Consider the following 14426-nt stretch of genomic DNA (forward strand, 5'->3'; position numbering starts at 1 on the left):
TGTTAGGTTACCCCATCCTCTTTATACCGTACGGCCCCCGCTGTTAGGTTACCCCCTCCTCTTTATACCGTACGGGCCCCCGCTGTAAGGTTACCCCCGCTGTTAGGTTACCCCCTCCTCTTTATACCGTACGGCCCCCGCTGTTAGGTTACCCCCTCCTCTTTATACCGTGCAGCCCCCGCTGTTAGGTTACCCCCTCCTCTGTATACCGTACGGGCCCCGCTGTTAGGTTACCCCCTCCTCTTTATACCGTACGGGCCCCGCTGTTAGGTTACCCCCTCCTCTTTACGGGTCCCCGCTGTTAGGTTACCCCCTCCTCTTTACGGGCCCCGCTGTTAGGTTACCCCCTCCTCTTTACGGGCCCCCGCTGTTAGGTTACCGGGGCGGTTAGTTTAGCCACTGCTCGATCGCCTGAGTTACCGCCACAGGAAGAAGGGGTTTCCTCTCCTGTCCTACTATTCACGCCCTCACCTTCTTAGGGCGTCCTGCAAGTTCAGTAAACCAGGTACCCGCCCATATCCGACAGGTGACCCCTGTGCTTCTCATAATGCCCTGTCCTTCTGCAATAATGCCCTATTGTTCAGAAACCAGCCCCTTGCACAATGCTGGCATTGCCACGTGGAGCTTCTTCTGGACTTCCCAGCAGCTGCCACTGACTAGGCCTCACTACATATAAACCTCGCAAGCGGTTCTGCCCACATCCCATGGTCTCGCTCAGCGCCTCCCGCGCCCCAGGGCACCTCTACCCAATGGGAGCAGGGCACCCCCTCCTAGGGGATAATCAGCATTTTTGCCCCTCATTCTGGCCGGGGCCCCTTTCATTTAGGTGCCATGTCTCCCCAACCTGCTCAGCAAAGTTACTCCGCTGCAATGACCCGACTATGTGAGCTAACCTTCCCCCCTCCCCCCGGGAGGTGTAGGGGCCCGTGCCCGGCCCGCAAGCAATGCACAGATGGGAGACACTCGTTCTGCGTCGCCACTTCCTTGCCCAACACTCGCCACTCTCGTTGCGGGGGTTATGCCCCCACTCGTAGCCAGTCTGTTTCATGTTTAAAGCTTGAAGCTTGACCCCCAGCGCACAGCAGGGGCCTCACCTGGCTGGATGTGTTCTGCCTCACTTACCCCGGGCAGCCGAGAGCAGCTCCTGGCAGCTGGTGGTGCCCAGCTACCCAGGCTCTTCTGGCACAGCACCTGGCAATTCCAGGCAGCCTCCCACCCAATTACTACCCGCCCCGACCCTGCCCAGCTGCCAGGATCAGACCCATACCGCAGCACCCCAGTTCCTAAACTGCACCTCCACTGGAGGTTCGCGAAGCATCACAATGAGGGCCTGCGCCGAGGTTTCCAACCGTGCACTCAAGGTGAGGCATCTAAACTCCCGGCGGCACTCCCTGCCCCCGTGCCATTACCCCCCTCCGGCTCCCCCCCAGTTCAAGCAATGCAGCCCTGCTCTGCTGCGCAAGGCAATGTTCCAAACCCCGCTCTCCATCTTCATGCACTGGTGCAGGAGCGCCATATAAATACAATATCATTTCCTTTCACACTCACACCTTCCAACCCCTAGGGGGCCACTGTCCCTTCTCTTGCTGTCCCACTGAAGAACACCCCACCCCCATCGTGTCTGGGGGCCAGAGCACGGCTCCTGGCAGCGGAAAGAGTAGGGCGCAAAATGCCCCTGCAGCTCTTGAAGCCCCCCCCCCCAGGGAGCCCGAGGGAGCATGGGAGCGGAAATGCGCACATTCCAATGGGAGTGGCAAATGCGCACATTCCAATGGGAGTGGCAAATGCGCACATTCCAATGGAGCGGCAAATGCGCACATTCCACGGGAGTGGCAAATGCGCACATTCCACAGGAGCGGCAAATGCGCACATTCCACGGGAGAGGCAAATGCGCACATTCCAATGGAGAGACAAATGCGCACATTCCACGGGAGCAGCAAATGCGCACACTGCAATGGAGCGGCAAATGCGCACATATTCCACGGGAGCGGCAAATGCGCACATTCCACGGGAGCGGCAAATGCGCACATTCCAATGGGAGCGGCAAATGCGCACATTCCACGGGGGCGGCAAATGCGCACATTCCACGGGGGCGGCAAATGCGCACATTCCACGGGAGCGGAAAATGCGCACATTCCACGGAGCGGCAAATGCGCACATTCCAATGGAGAGGCAAATGCGCACATTCCAATGGGAGCGGAAAATGCGCACATTCCAATGGGAGCAGAAAATGCGCACATTCCAATGGGAGCGGCAAATGCGCACATTCCAATGGGAGCGGCAAATGCGCACATTCCAATGGAGAGGCAAATGCACACATTCCAATGGAGCGGCAAATGCGCACATTCCACGGGAGCGGCAAATGCGCACATTCCACGGGAGCGGCAAATGCGCACATTCCAATGGAGAGGCAAATGCACACATTCCAATGGAGAGGCAAATGCGCACATTCCAATGGAGCGGCAAATGCGCACATTCCACGGGAGCGGCAAATGCGCACATTCCAATGGAGAGGCAAATGCGCACATTCCAATGGAGAGGCAAATGCGCACATTCCACGGGAGCGGCAAATGCGCACATTCCACGGGAGCGGCAAATGCGCACATTCGGTGATCGGTGCCAGGGTGAAAGGGGGTGTCCACATTGCAATGGTAATCTGTACCAGGGTAAAAGGGGGTGTCCACATTGTAGCTGGTACCCACTTCTCCAGGCCCCTTTCATATGAAAGGGTTGAAAGGCCCTGACCAGTCCCTGTTGTCCGATACCCGCGTCCCTCCTTTCCTTCCCTTCCCTGGACGTGCCGCACCCCCGCCCCACCCCCACCTCTGTTATCTTTGACACGGCCCCTTTATACCTCTGGGAGGCGGCCCCTTTATACCTCTGGGAGGCTGGCCCTGCTCACTGCTGCTGTGCTTTCCCAGCCGAGAGGCACCATAACTTACTGAAGCCCTACAGTGGCTCAAAGCGCCTCGAGGAACAGGGACTCCACATGTGAAAGGCACCCCCACTTTGCAATTTCTGGCATTAATAGTAATTAGCTGCCACACCAGATGATTCCCAAACACAGCATGCATTCCTGCTAATTACCCTCAGGTGGCGCTACGGCATCGAATGCCGTGAGCGCCGCCACCCACACTGCCAGCCCACCCGGGCAAGCACTGCGATGCACTGTGATGTGCACACACACACGCACACACACACACATGCTTTCCAAATGCACCTCATTTTGATACCAGAAACTTGGCCTCAGCCCTTAACGTAACCGCTCACAGACCTCGCGCTCCGAGGAGCCACACACCCCCTGGGTACAGCACACTGTGCACAGCGAAGCACACCCACACTGAAGATATGCCGAAATTTAGACGCTTATAGTGGAATAATCCGTCGTGCGTGGCAAAGGTGGTGATTCCTCTCGATTCTGGATGAAGTACCATCTGGTGGTACCCTTGATTCAGGTCTACTTTGGAGAAGAGAGTGGACTTATTCAGTTGAACAATCATGTCCTCAATTCTGGGGCCTGGGTGTCGTTCACGCTGAATCTTGGTGTTGGCTAATCGCATGTCCACACAGAGTCTGAGTCGTCCTCCATCCTTTGGCACTATGACCAGTGGAGAGACCCACGGGGCCGGGCCCGTAGCTGGTTCGATTATTCCGTCTTCCAGGAGTTGTCCGAGTTCAGCTGACACTGCGGGTTGGAGGTGGAAACCAACCCTCCTTGGATGTTGTGGAACGGGTCGGACAGTGGGATCAATATGGAGTTTCAATGGGGGTCCTTTTAGTTTCCCTAGGCCCTTGCAGATGAGAGGGAATTCTTTCACAATGGTGTCTTTTGACATCGTGTCTGTACATGTGGGCCCTGATCGGACGTTGGACACGGTTTCTCTTGTCTCAAGTGTTGGTTCTGTCGAGTGGATTTTGTCACCTTCTTGCGCGCGTGTGTCTGAGGCCTAGGCAGGAGGTGGTTCTATAGCTGAGAAGGCATCTTCCTTTGGTCAGACTGCGAATGACGTGAATGCTCGTCATGGTGGAGTGGTTGTCGTGGATGAGACGACGACCGAATGAGCCAATTGTTTGCAGGGGGTTTGCAGCGCCCCATTGGTATATCTTGGAATCGGATGACATCAGGGCCGGTTTGTTGGGAATCTGGTGAAACTTCTTGTCACCCATTATGTTGACAGTGGCTCCTGAGTCGACTAGGAAACAGAATTGTCTCCCTCCTATATCCACCGGTATCTTGGGTGCTTCCCGTGCTTCTCCTTTCTTCATGATAAGATTGACGAATTCGTCATGCTGATATTGGTCATACTGATAGACTTCATGTTTGAAACCTTGTAGGTCCGCTGCATAATGGTGATGTGTTGGGGGTCCATCATATTCATCTCTTATGTGGAATACTTGCTCGTATCCTTCACTTCCTTGGATCTCATCAGTCGGGTAGACATCTTCGACCACTCTGACGTACCTTCTTGGGTTTTGGTAATATGGCTGTGTTTGGTAGGCTTGAGCTTGTGGGTTTCCGTTGGGTATTTTGAATTGAGGGGCAACAGGTGGTCTTTGCATTGGAAATGGTCTGCATTCCCTGCAGACTGAGTGAAAGTGTCAATCTCTGCCGCAGTTGCCACATCTCTTGGACAGTGCGGGGCAAGTCCCTGCGTGAGGAAAGCCATCCCACAGCGGTAGCATTGGCGTTGGGTTCTCAGCGTTATTGAATAGTTGGGATTGGGGGCTCTCTCCGTCGTTCTGGTGGTGTTGGCCTGCATTGCCGCTATCATTTCATTCTTGTCCTGTTTTGTCGAAGTGGTGCCTGTTACCTGTGTCACTTGTTTTTCCACCCCTTCTAAAATCCTTGCCATCTGGCTTACTTCTTCTATGGTGATCAGTTTTTTGAGGAGTTGCTTCTTTAGGGTCTGGGATACACATTACTTGCCGGTCAAGTGGCACAGCGAGTAGAGTGCTCGCTTTGACACCCACCGTGGATAATAATAAGCAGCGCTCAGATACCTGAGGGTTCGTAGCGCTATGTAAATGACAAATTATTATTATTATTATTATTATTACTCTCAGACGTATGGCCTCATCAAGCGAGAAGGCATGGAATTGGCAGTTCACTCCTTTTATTCGTAGATTCGTCAACGGTCTCATCGATCCTTTGCGTGCACTGATTCAATATGTACCTTTTATAGTCCCTGTTGGGCTCAATTACCAGTCTTCTGTTCAGTGCCGCGATTAGTGCTGGGAAGTCAGCTTGTTCAGCCGTTGGGATGGTTTTCAACAGGACTTTGATGTCATTCCCTGCTAGGTTTAGAAACATGCTGTGTAGTCTTGGTGACTTTTCTTCCCCCGCAGCATCTATGAAGATATTAAAGTCTTCTAACCACTCAACCCACCTTGGGCCCCTGTCCGCTTGTGGCATCATGGAGAAAGGGGGGGCATGCGCCATGCCGTGGTTGCTGTGCTCCCTGTAGGAGTTGGAGGGGTTGGAGCTTGCTGATCTTGGGGTGAGCTCATGGTGAGATGGTGGTGGTGAGTGGGGTGTGTGGTACTGTTGGTCATCTTGAGTCAGGCCCCTTGTGGTTGCAGCAGGTGGATGGGCTTGGCCCTGCTGTCTTATGTGGTGGCTGTAGATGCGGGGTATCACCCACCTTTCTCAAGAGTCTGCTGGAGTCTGGTGGGCCTTGGTTGCGACTGCTGTCGGATTACCGTGCAGTCGATGTGTGGCGGCACTTCACGTGCACCCTGGACGAGTTGTCTTCGCCGGCGTGGAGTTGACGCTGGAGGATGGGCCACATGGAGTTGAGGTGTGCCCTGGATTGAGAAGAGCTTGAGCTTGGGATCATGCGCTCCTCTGTGTAGATGGATGGGCCTGGGATCAGGCGTGCTGCTGTGCACGTGGCTTGCACGTGTTCATGGAGGAGAAGGAGGAGAGCGGCCTCAGGCCTGACTGGCCGCCGGTGGCGTACGTGTTATTGTTCGCATGGCCGTGTGTGCACAGAGGAGGGAGGGTGGGCCTCAGATCAGGTCGCAGTGTGGAGGAGGAGGAGGAGAAGGGCGGGTTTGGGATCACACGCGCCGGCAATGTAAAGCGGGCCGGGATCGGTCCGTTGACTGTGGGAGGAGGAGGCGGGCCTGGGATGAGGCGCGGGCGCCAGCAGGCTGGAGGTGCCTGCGGTGTGCTTCCGAGCAGGATCGCTGCCGGAAGATGGAGGACGAGGACTCGGCGGTCCTGGAGAGCACCTCGTCGCCAGTTGTTGGGCCCGGATGGGCCACTGAAAGAAGGACAGACACGCAGAGGTTGTGCGCACATCTTTCTTTATTCTCTGCACAACATAAACTAACCTAGAACATTCCCTCCCCCTTGCGTTCCCCGTCACGTGACGCTACTCACGTGACACGGCGTCGGTCTCTTAAGGAGACACGAATGCTGTGACACCTTCCTTCCACGGGCAACTGCAGGCACAGCACACTGTGCACAGCAGAGCACCCCCACACTGGGTGGCCGAGAGACCCCTTCCTTCCACAGTAAGCTGCAGGCGCAGCACACTGTGCACAGTGAAGCACACCCACACTGGGTGGCCAAGAGACCCCTTCCTTCCACGGGCAGCTGTGGGCACAGCACACTGTGCACAGCAGAGCACACCCACACTGGGTGGCCAAGAGACCCCTTCCTTCCACGGGCAGCTTCGGGCATAGTGCACTGTGCACAGCAGAGCACACCCACACTGGGTGGCCGAGAGACCCCTTCCTTCCACGGTAAGCTGCGGGCACAGCACACTGTGCACAGTGAAGCACACCCACACTGGTTGGCCGAGAGACCCCTTCCACGGGCAGCTGTGGGCACAGACAGCACACTGTGCACAGCGGAGCACGAGCACACTGGGTGGCCGAGAGACCCCTTCCTTCCACGGGAAGCTGCGGGCACAGCACACTGTGCACAGCGGAGCACACCCACACTGGGTGGCCGAGAGAACCCTTCCTTCCATGGGAAGCTGCGGGTACAGCACACTGTGCACAGCGAAGCACACCCCCACTGGGTGGCCGAGAGACCCCTTCCTTCCACGGGCAGCTGCGGGCATAGCGCACTGTGCACAGCGGAGCACACCCACACTGGGTGGCCGAGAGACACCTTCCTTCCACGCGAAGCTGCGGGCACAGCACACTGTGCACAGCGAAGCACGAGCACACTGGGTGGCCGAGAGACCCCTTCCTTCCACAGGCATCTGCGGGCACAGCACACTGTGCACAGCGGAGCACACCCACACTGGTTGACCGAGAGACCCCTTCCTTCCACGGGCAGCTGCGGGCACAGCACACCATGCACAGTGGAGCACACCAACACTGGGTGACCGAGAGAACCCTTCCTTCCACGGGCAGCTGCGGGCATAGTGCACTGTGCACAGGGGAGCACACTGGGTGGCCGAGAGACCCCTTCCTTCCATGGGAAGCTGAGGGCACAGCACACTGTGCACAGTGGAGCAGACCCACACTGGGTGGCCGAGAGACCCCTTCCTTCCACGGGCAGCTGCAGGCACAGCACACTGTGCACATCGCACTGTGCACAGCGGAGCACAGACACACTGGGTGGCTGAGAAACCCCTTCCTTCCACAGGCAGCTGTGAGCATAGCACACTGTGCACAGCGGAGCACACTGGGTGGCTGAGAGACCCATTCCTTCCAAGGGCAGCTGCGGGCACAGCACACCATGCACAACAGAGCACACCCACACTAGGTGGCCGAGAGACCCCTTCCTTCCATGGGCAGCTGCGGGCACAGCACACTGTGCACAGCGGAGCACACCCACACTGGTTGACCGAGAGACCCCTTCCTTCCACGGGCAGCTGCGGGCACAGCACACCATGCACAGTGGAGCACACCAACACTGGGTGACCGAGAGAACCCTTCCTTCCACGGGCAGCTGCGGGCATAGTGCACTGTGCACAGGGGAGCACACTGGGTGGCCGAGAGACCCATTCCTTCCAGGAGCAGCTGCGGGCACAGCACACTGTGCACAGCGGAGCACACCCACACTGGGTGGCCGAGAGGCCCCTTCCTTCCACAGGCAGCTGCGGGCATAGCACACTGTGCACAACGGAGCACACCCACACTGGGTGGCCGAGAGACCCCTTCCTTCCATGGGAAGCTGAGGGCACAGCACACTGTGCACATTGGAGCAGACCCACACTGGGTGGCTGAGAGACCCCTTCCTTCCACGGTTAGCTGCGGGCACAGCACACTGTGCACATCGCACTGTGCACAGCGGAGCACAGACACACTGGGTGGCTGAGAAACCCCTTCCTTCCACAGGCAGCTGTGAGCATAGCACACTGTGCACAACGGAGCACACTGGGTGGCTGAGAGACCCATTCCTTCCAAGGGCAGCTGCGGGCACAGCACACCATGCACAACAGAGCACACCCACACTAGGTGGCCGAGAGACCCCTTCCTTCCATGGGCAGCTGCGGGCACAGCACACTGTGCACAGTGAAGCACACCCAAACTGGGTGGCCGAGAGACCCCTTCCTTCCACGGGCAGCTGTGGGCACAGCACACTGTGCACAGCGGAGCACACCCACACTGGGAGGCCGAGAGACCCCTTCCTTCCATGGGCAGCTGCGGGCATAGCACGCTGTGCACAGCAGAGCACACCCACACTGGGTGGCTGAGAGACCCCTTCCTTCCACGGTAAGCTGTGGGCACAGCACACTGTGCACAGTGAAGCACACCCACACTGGGTGGCCGAGAAACCCCTTCTTTCCACGGGCAGCTGTGGGCACAGCACACTGTGCACAGCGGAGCACGAGCACACTGGGTGGCCGAGAGACCCCTTCCTTCCCCGGGAAGCTGCGGGCACAGCACACTGTGCACAGCGGAGCACACCCACACTGGGTGGCCGAGAGAACCCTTCCTTCCACGGGAAGCTGCAGGCACAGCACACTGTGCACAGCGGAGCACACCCACACTGGGTGGCCGAGAGACCCCTTCTTTCCACGGCAGCTGCGGGCATAGCGCACTGTGCACAGCGGAGCACGAGCACACTGGGTGGCCGAGAGACCCCTTCCTTCCACGGGAAGCTGTGGGCACAGCACACTGTGCACAGCGGAGCTCAAGCACACTGGGTGGCCGAGAGACCCCTTCCTTCCATGGGCAGCTGCGGGCACAGCACACTGTGCACAGCGGAGCACAGCCACACTGGGTGGCTGAGAGACCCCTTCCTTCCACAGGCAGCTGCGGGCACAGCGCACCGTGCACAGCAGAGCACAAGCAAGGGCATAGCACACTGTGCACAACGGAGCACACCCACACTGGGTGGCCGATAGACCCCTTCTTTCCACGGGCAGCTGCGGGCACAGCACACCGTGCAAAGCGGAGCACACCCACAATGGGTGACCGAGAGACCCCTTCCTTCCATGGGCAGCTGCGGGCACAGTACACCATGCACAGCGGAGCACACCAACACTGGGTGACCGAGAGAACCCTTCCTTCCATGGGCAGCTGCGGGCATCGCGCACTGTGCACAGGGGAGCACACTGGGTGGCCGAGAGACCCATTCCTTCCAAGAGCAGCTGCGGGCACGGCACACTGTACACAGCGGAGCACACCCACACTGGCTGGCCGAGAGACCCCTTCCTTCCACAGGCAGCTGCAGGCATAGCACACTGTGCACAACGGAGCACACCCACACTGGGTGGCCGAGAGACCCCTTCCTTCCATGGGAAGCTGAGGGCACAGCACACTGTGCACAGCGGAGCACACCTACACTGGGTGGCCGAGAGACCCCTTCCTTCCACAGGCAGCTGCGGGCACAGCACACTGTTCCCAGCGGAGCACAGACACACTGGGTGTCTGAGAGACCCCTTCCTTCCACAGGCAGCGGTGGGCATAGCACACTGTGCACAGCGGAGCACACTGGGTGGCCAAGAGACCCATTCCTTTCAAGGGCAGCTGCGGGCACAGCATACCATGCACAACAGAGCACACCCACACTAGGTGGCCGAGAGACCTCTTCCTTCCATGGGCAGCTGCAGGCACAGCACACCGTGCACAGCGGAGCACAGCCACACTGGGTGGCCGAGAGAACCCTTCCTTCCACGGGCAGTTGCGGGCACAGCACACCATGCACAACAGAGCACACCCACACTAGGTGGCCGAGAGACCCCTTCCTTCCACAGGCAGCTGCGGGCATAGCACACCGTGCACAGCAGAGCACACCCACACTAGGTGGCTGAGAGACCCCCAGAGTGTCCTAATGTTGCAATGAATGGATACTTGCACAGGCCCAGCCACAGGCGCCTCTAGACCCTGAAATCGTAGGTGTGGGGGCGGGAAGGTGCCCCTGGGGTGGCACCACGTGCTGTCCACCCATCTCTGCCCACTAGTCTCCCACTCACCACCATGTTGATAGCTCATCCCTCATGTGGCCGCTTTGCTGTAGCAGAGCTGCCAGAGAGGCAAGGCCTTTCAAACGCTCACAAGCAACTCTGCACATTTCCTTCTAACACAAAAACCGCCCAGGGCACAACACAAACACCATGCACAACACTGCGGAAAAACCACCCTGCTGGCGGCACGGCGACCACGCAGAGCACAAACATTGCCCTCAAACACCGAGGCAGCCTTCCCGAACATTGCCCTCAAATACACAGGCAGCCATCTCAAAGGGACCACCCAGGGCACAAACATCCAGGCAGCCTTCCCGCTGGGACCACCCAGGGCTCAAGCATCGCCCTCAAACACCCAGGCAGCCTTCCCGCGGCGGCCACCCAGGGCACAAGCATCACCCTCAAACACCCAGGCAGCCTTCCCACGTCGACCACCCAGGGCAAAAGCATCACCCTCAAACACCCAGGCAGCCTTCCCGCGGCGGCCATCCAGGGCACAAGCATCGCCCTCGAACACCCAGGCAGCCTTCCCATGGGGACCACCCAGGGCACAAGCATTGCCCTCAAAAACCCAGGCAGCCTTCCCGCGGCGGCCACCCAGGGCACAAGCATGGCCCTCAAACACCCAGGCATCCTTCCCACAGCAACCACCCAGGGCACAAGCATCGCTCCTCAAACACACCGGCAGCCTTCCTGCAGGGACCACCCGGGCACAACCATCACCCTCAAACACCCAAGCAGCCTTTCCACTGCGACTACCCAGGGCACAAGCATTACCCTCAAACACCTAGGCAGCCTTCCCACGTCGACCACCCAGGGCAAAAGCATCACCCTCAAACACCCAGGCAGCCTTCCCGCGGGGACCATCCAGGGCACAAGCATCACCCTCAAACACCCAGGCAGCCTTCCCGCGGGGACCATCCAGGGCACAAGCATCCCCCTCAAACACCCAGGCAGCCTTCCTGCGGCGCCCCCCCATTGCACAAGCATCGCCCTCAAACACCCAGGCAACCTTCCCCGTGGCGGCCACCCAGGGCACAAGCATCGCCCTCAAACACCCAGGCAGCCTTCCCGTGGGGACCACCCAGGGCACAAGCATTGCCCTCAAAAGCACAGGCAGCCTTCCCGCGGGGGCCACCCAGGGCACAAGCATGGCCCTCAAACACCCAGGCAGCCTTCCCGCGGCGGCCACCCAGGGCACAGGCATGGCCCTCAAACATCCAGGCAGCCTTCCCGCGGTGGCCACACAGGGCACAAGCATCGCGCTCAAACACCCAGGCAGCCTTCCCGCAGCGACCACCCAGGGCACAAGCATCGCCCTCAAACACGCAGGCAGCCTTCCTGCGGGGACCACCCGGGCACAACCATCACCCTCAAACACCCAAGCAGCCTTTCCACGGCGACTACCCAGGACACAAGCATTGCCCTCAAACACCCAGGCAGTCTTCCCGCAGGGACCACCCGGGGCACAAGCATCGCCCTCAAATACGCTGGCAGCCTTCCTGCAGGGACCACCCGGGCACAACCATCACCCTCAAACACCCAAGCAGCCTTTCCACTGCGACTACCCAGGGCACAAGCATTACCCTCAAACACCCAGGCAGCCTTCCCACGTCGATCACCCAGGGCAAAAGCATCACCCTTAAACACCCAGGCAGCCTTCCTGCGGCGACCACCCAGGGCACAAGCATCGCCCTCAAATACTCAAATACCCAGGCAGCCTTCCTGTGGTGACCACCCAGGGCACAAGCATCGCCCTCAAACACCCAGGCAGCTTTCCCGCGGGGACCACCCAGGGCACAAGCACCCCCCTCAAACACCCAGGCAGCCTTCCTGCGGCGCCCCCCCATTGCACAAGCATCGCCCTCAAGCACCCAGGCAACCTTCCCCGCGGCGGCCACCCAGGGCACAAGCATCGCCCTCAAACACCCAGGCAACCTTCCCCGCGGCGGCCACCCTAGGCACAAGCATCGCCCTCAAACACCCAGGCAGCCTTCCCGTGGGGACCACCCAGGACACAAGCCTTGCGCTCAAAAGCACAGGCAGTCTTCCTGCGGGGATCACCCGGGTACAACCATCACCCTCAAACACCCAAGCAGCCTTTCCACGGCGACTACCCAGGGCCCAAGCATTGCCCTCAAACACCCAGGCAGCCTTCCGGCGGTGACTACCCAGGGCACACGCATTGCCCTCAAACACCCAGGCAGCCTTCCCGCAGCAGCCAGCCAGGACACAAGCATCACCCTCAAACACCCAGGCAGCCTTCCCGCGGCAGCCAGCCAGGGCACAAGCATCGCCCTCAAACCCCCAGACAGCCTTTCCGCGGGGACCACTCAGGGGACAAGCATCGCCCTCTAACACCCAGGCAGCCTTCACATGGCGACTACCCAGGGCACAAGCATTGCCCTCAAACACCCAGGCAGCCTTCCCGCGGGAACCACCCAGAGCACAAGCATCACCCTCAAACACCCAGGCAGCCTTCCCGCGGCGGCCCCCCGGGGCACAAGCATTGCCCTCAAACACCCAGGCAACCTTCCCGCAGCAACCAACCAGGGCACAAGCATCGCCCTCAAACACCCAGGCAGCCTTCCCGCGGCGGCCACCCAGGGCACAAGCATCACCCTCAAACACCCAGTCAGCCTTCCCGCAGCGACCACCCACGGCACAAGCATCGCCCTCAAACACCCAGGCAGCCTTCCCGTGCAAAGAACAAGGAACACTGTCGCCAGCAGTAAAATCATCCCACCCAAACCAAAACAAAGTGCAAGACTTTGGGGTACAATAAGCATGTCTATGTAAAGCGCTTTGGATAAAAGCGCTATATAAAAAACAAGTTATTATTATTATACTGCCAATTTCACTGGGGAAAACCCTGAAAGCGCCATGTCCGTTTCACACGCAATCAAGCCTCAGGTGTGGGAATGAAAGCGCACTGAGGTGGGGCGCAGCTAAACTGTACTCTCTGAATACAATAAGCTGTAGAAAGAGGGACATCCCTTCCCAGGAGGAGGGACAGGTGCGTGGGGGAGAAGGTTAAAGGAGGAAACACACACAGAAAACTGCCCCTTGGGGTGAATTCTCTAAAGGACTGCATTCACTTTTAGACTAAAAATGAAGGGGAAAGGAGGGTCCTGGAAGCCATGGTGCCCTCTCCAGGGCTCCTTACCCCTGTCCTGATCTCACAGGAAGTGTCCCAGGGCTCAGTCATGGTCTCCCCGCTCTGTGCTCTCCTCCTGTCTGGTCTGCGCTCTCCTCCTGTCTGGTCTGCGCTCTCCTCCTGTCTGGTCTGCGCTCTCCTTCTGTCTGGTCTGTGCTCTCCTCCTGTCTGGTCTGCACTCTCCTCCTGTTTGGTCTGCGCTCTCCCCCTGTCTGGTCTGCACTCTCCTCCTGTCTGGGCTGCGTTCTCCTCCTGTCTGATCTGTGCTCTCCTCCTGTCTGGTCTGTGCTCTCCTCCTGTCTGGTCTGCACTCTCCTCCCTGGGCTGCACTCTCCTCCTCCCTGGTCTGCGCTCCTCCTCTCTGGTCTGAGCTCTTCGGTGCAGCCCGAGAAGATGGGAAGGTGGGAAAGTGAAAGTGAAAGTAACATGGGGACAGCTGGGGCCATGGCTGCTCACAGTGCAGTACCGCCTGCCACCGCCAGAGGGCACGCACAGAGGTTGTCGGGACATTAGTCCTCTGCTGCCTAGCAACTCCATGATGCTGGGAAAGCTCTAACTCTATTGGATAATGCTCTTCTACTTTCAGAGACTCAACAGGCACACCCTTGCCTAGCTACTGATGACGCGTTGTGAGCTTTGCCACCATTGGCTGGGTGTAATAAGCACAGTCCAGCGAACCTGGGTCCTGACGCTACACCTTTCCCTAGCTACTGATGACGCATTGAGAGCTTTGCCCCCATTGGCTGTGTGTAAATAGCACATGTCTAGCGAACCTGGGTCCTGAAGCTAAAGGCTCGCCTAGCAACTGATGACGCAGAGGAGCGTGGAGTGCCTCCCTATGGAGCTTGGCTCAAGGGGGCGGAGTCTGGCTGTCAATAGAGGCCATTGAGTCC

The 14426-nt window shown here is 58.8% G+C and overlaps 1 protein-coding gene across 1 annotated transcript in view; it reads right to left on the minus strand.

Moving 5' to 3' along the window:
* Nucleotides 1-13920, minus strand: part of LOC138522055 (proteasome subunit beta type-9-like) — a 126153-nt gene extending 112233 nt beyond the window's left edge. The window contains exon 1 of the mRNA XM_069635285.1: nucleotides 13543-13920. Within this exon, the coding sequence (XP_069491386.1) occupies nucleotides 13543-13584 (42 nt within the window). The 5' untranslated portion in view covers nucleotides 13585-13920. The remainder of the gene's footprint in view (nucleotides 1-13542) is intronic.
* Nucleotides 13921-14426: the final 506 nt, after the last annotated feature.

Source organism: Ambystoma mexicanum, chromosome 13 (assembly GCF_040938575.1).
Source record: "Ambystoma mexicanum isolate Mex_15411 chromosome 13, UKY_AmexF1_1, whole genome shotgun sequence".
Taxonomy (NCBI): Eukaryota; Metazoa; Chordata; class Amphibia; order Caudata; family Ambystomatidae; genus Ambystoma; species Ambystoma mexicanum.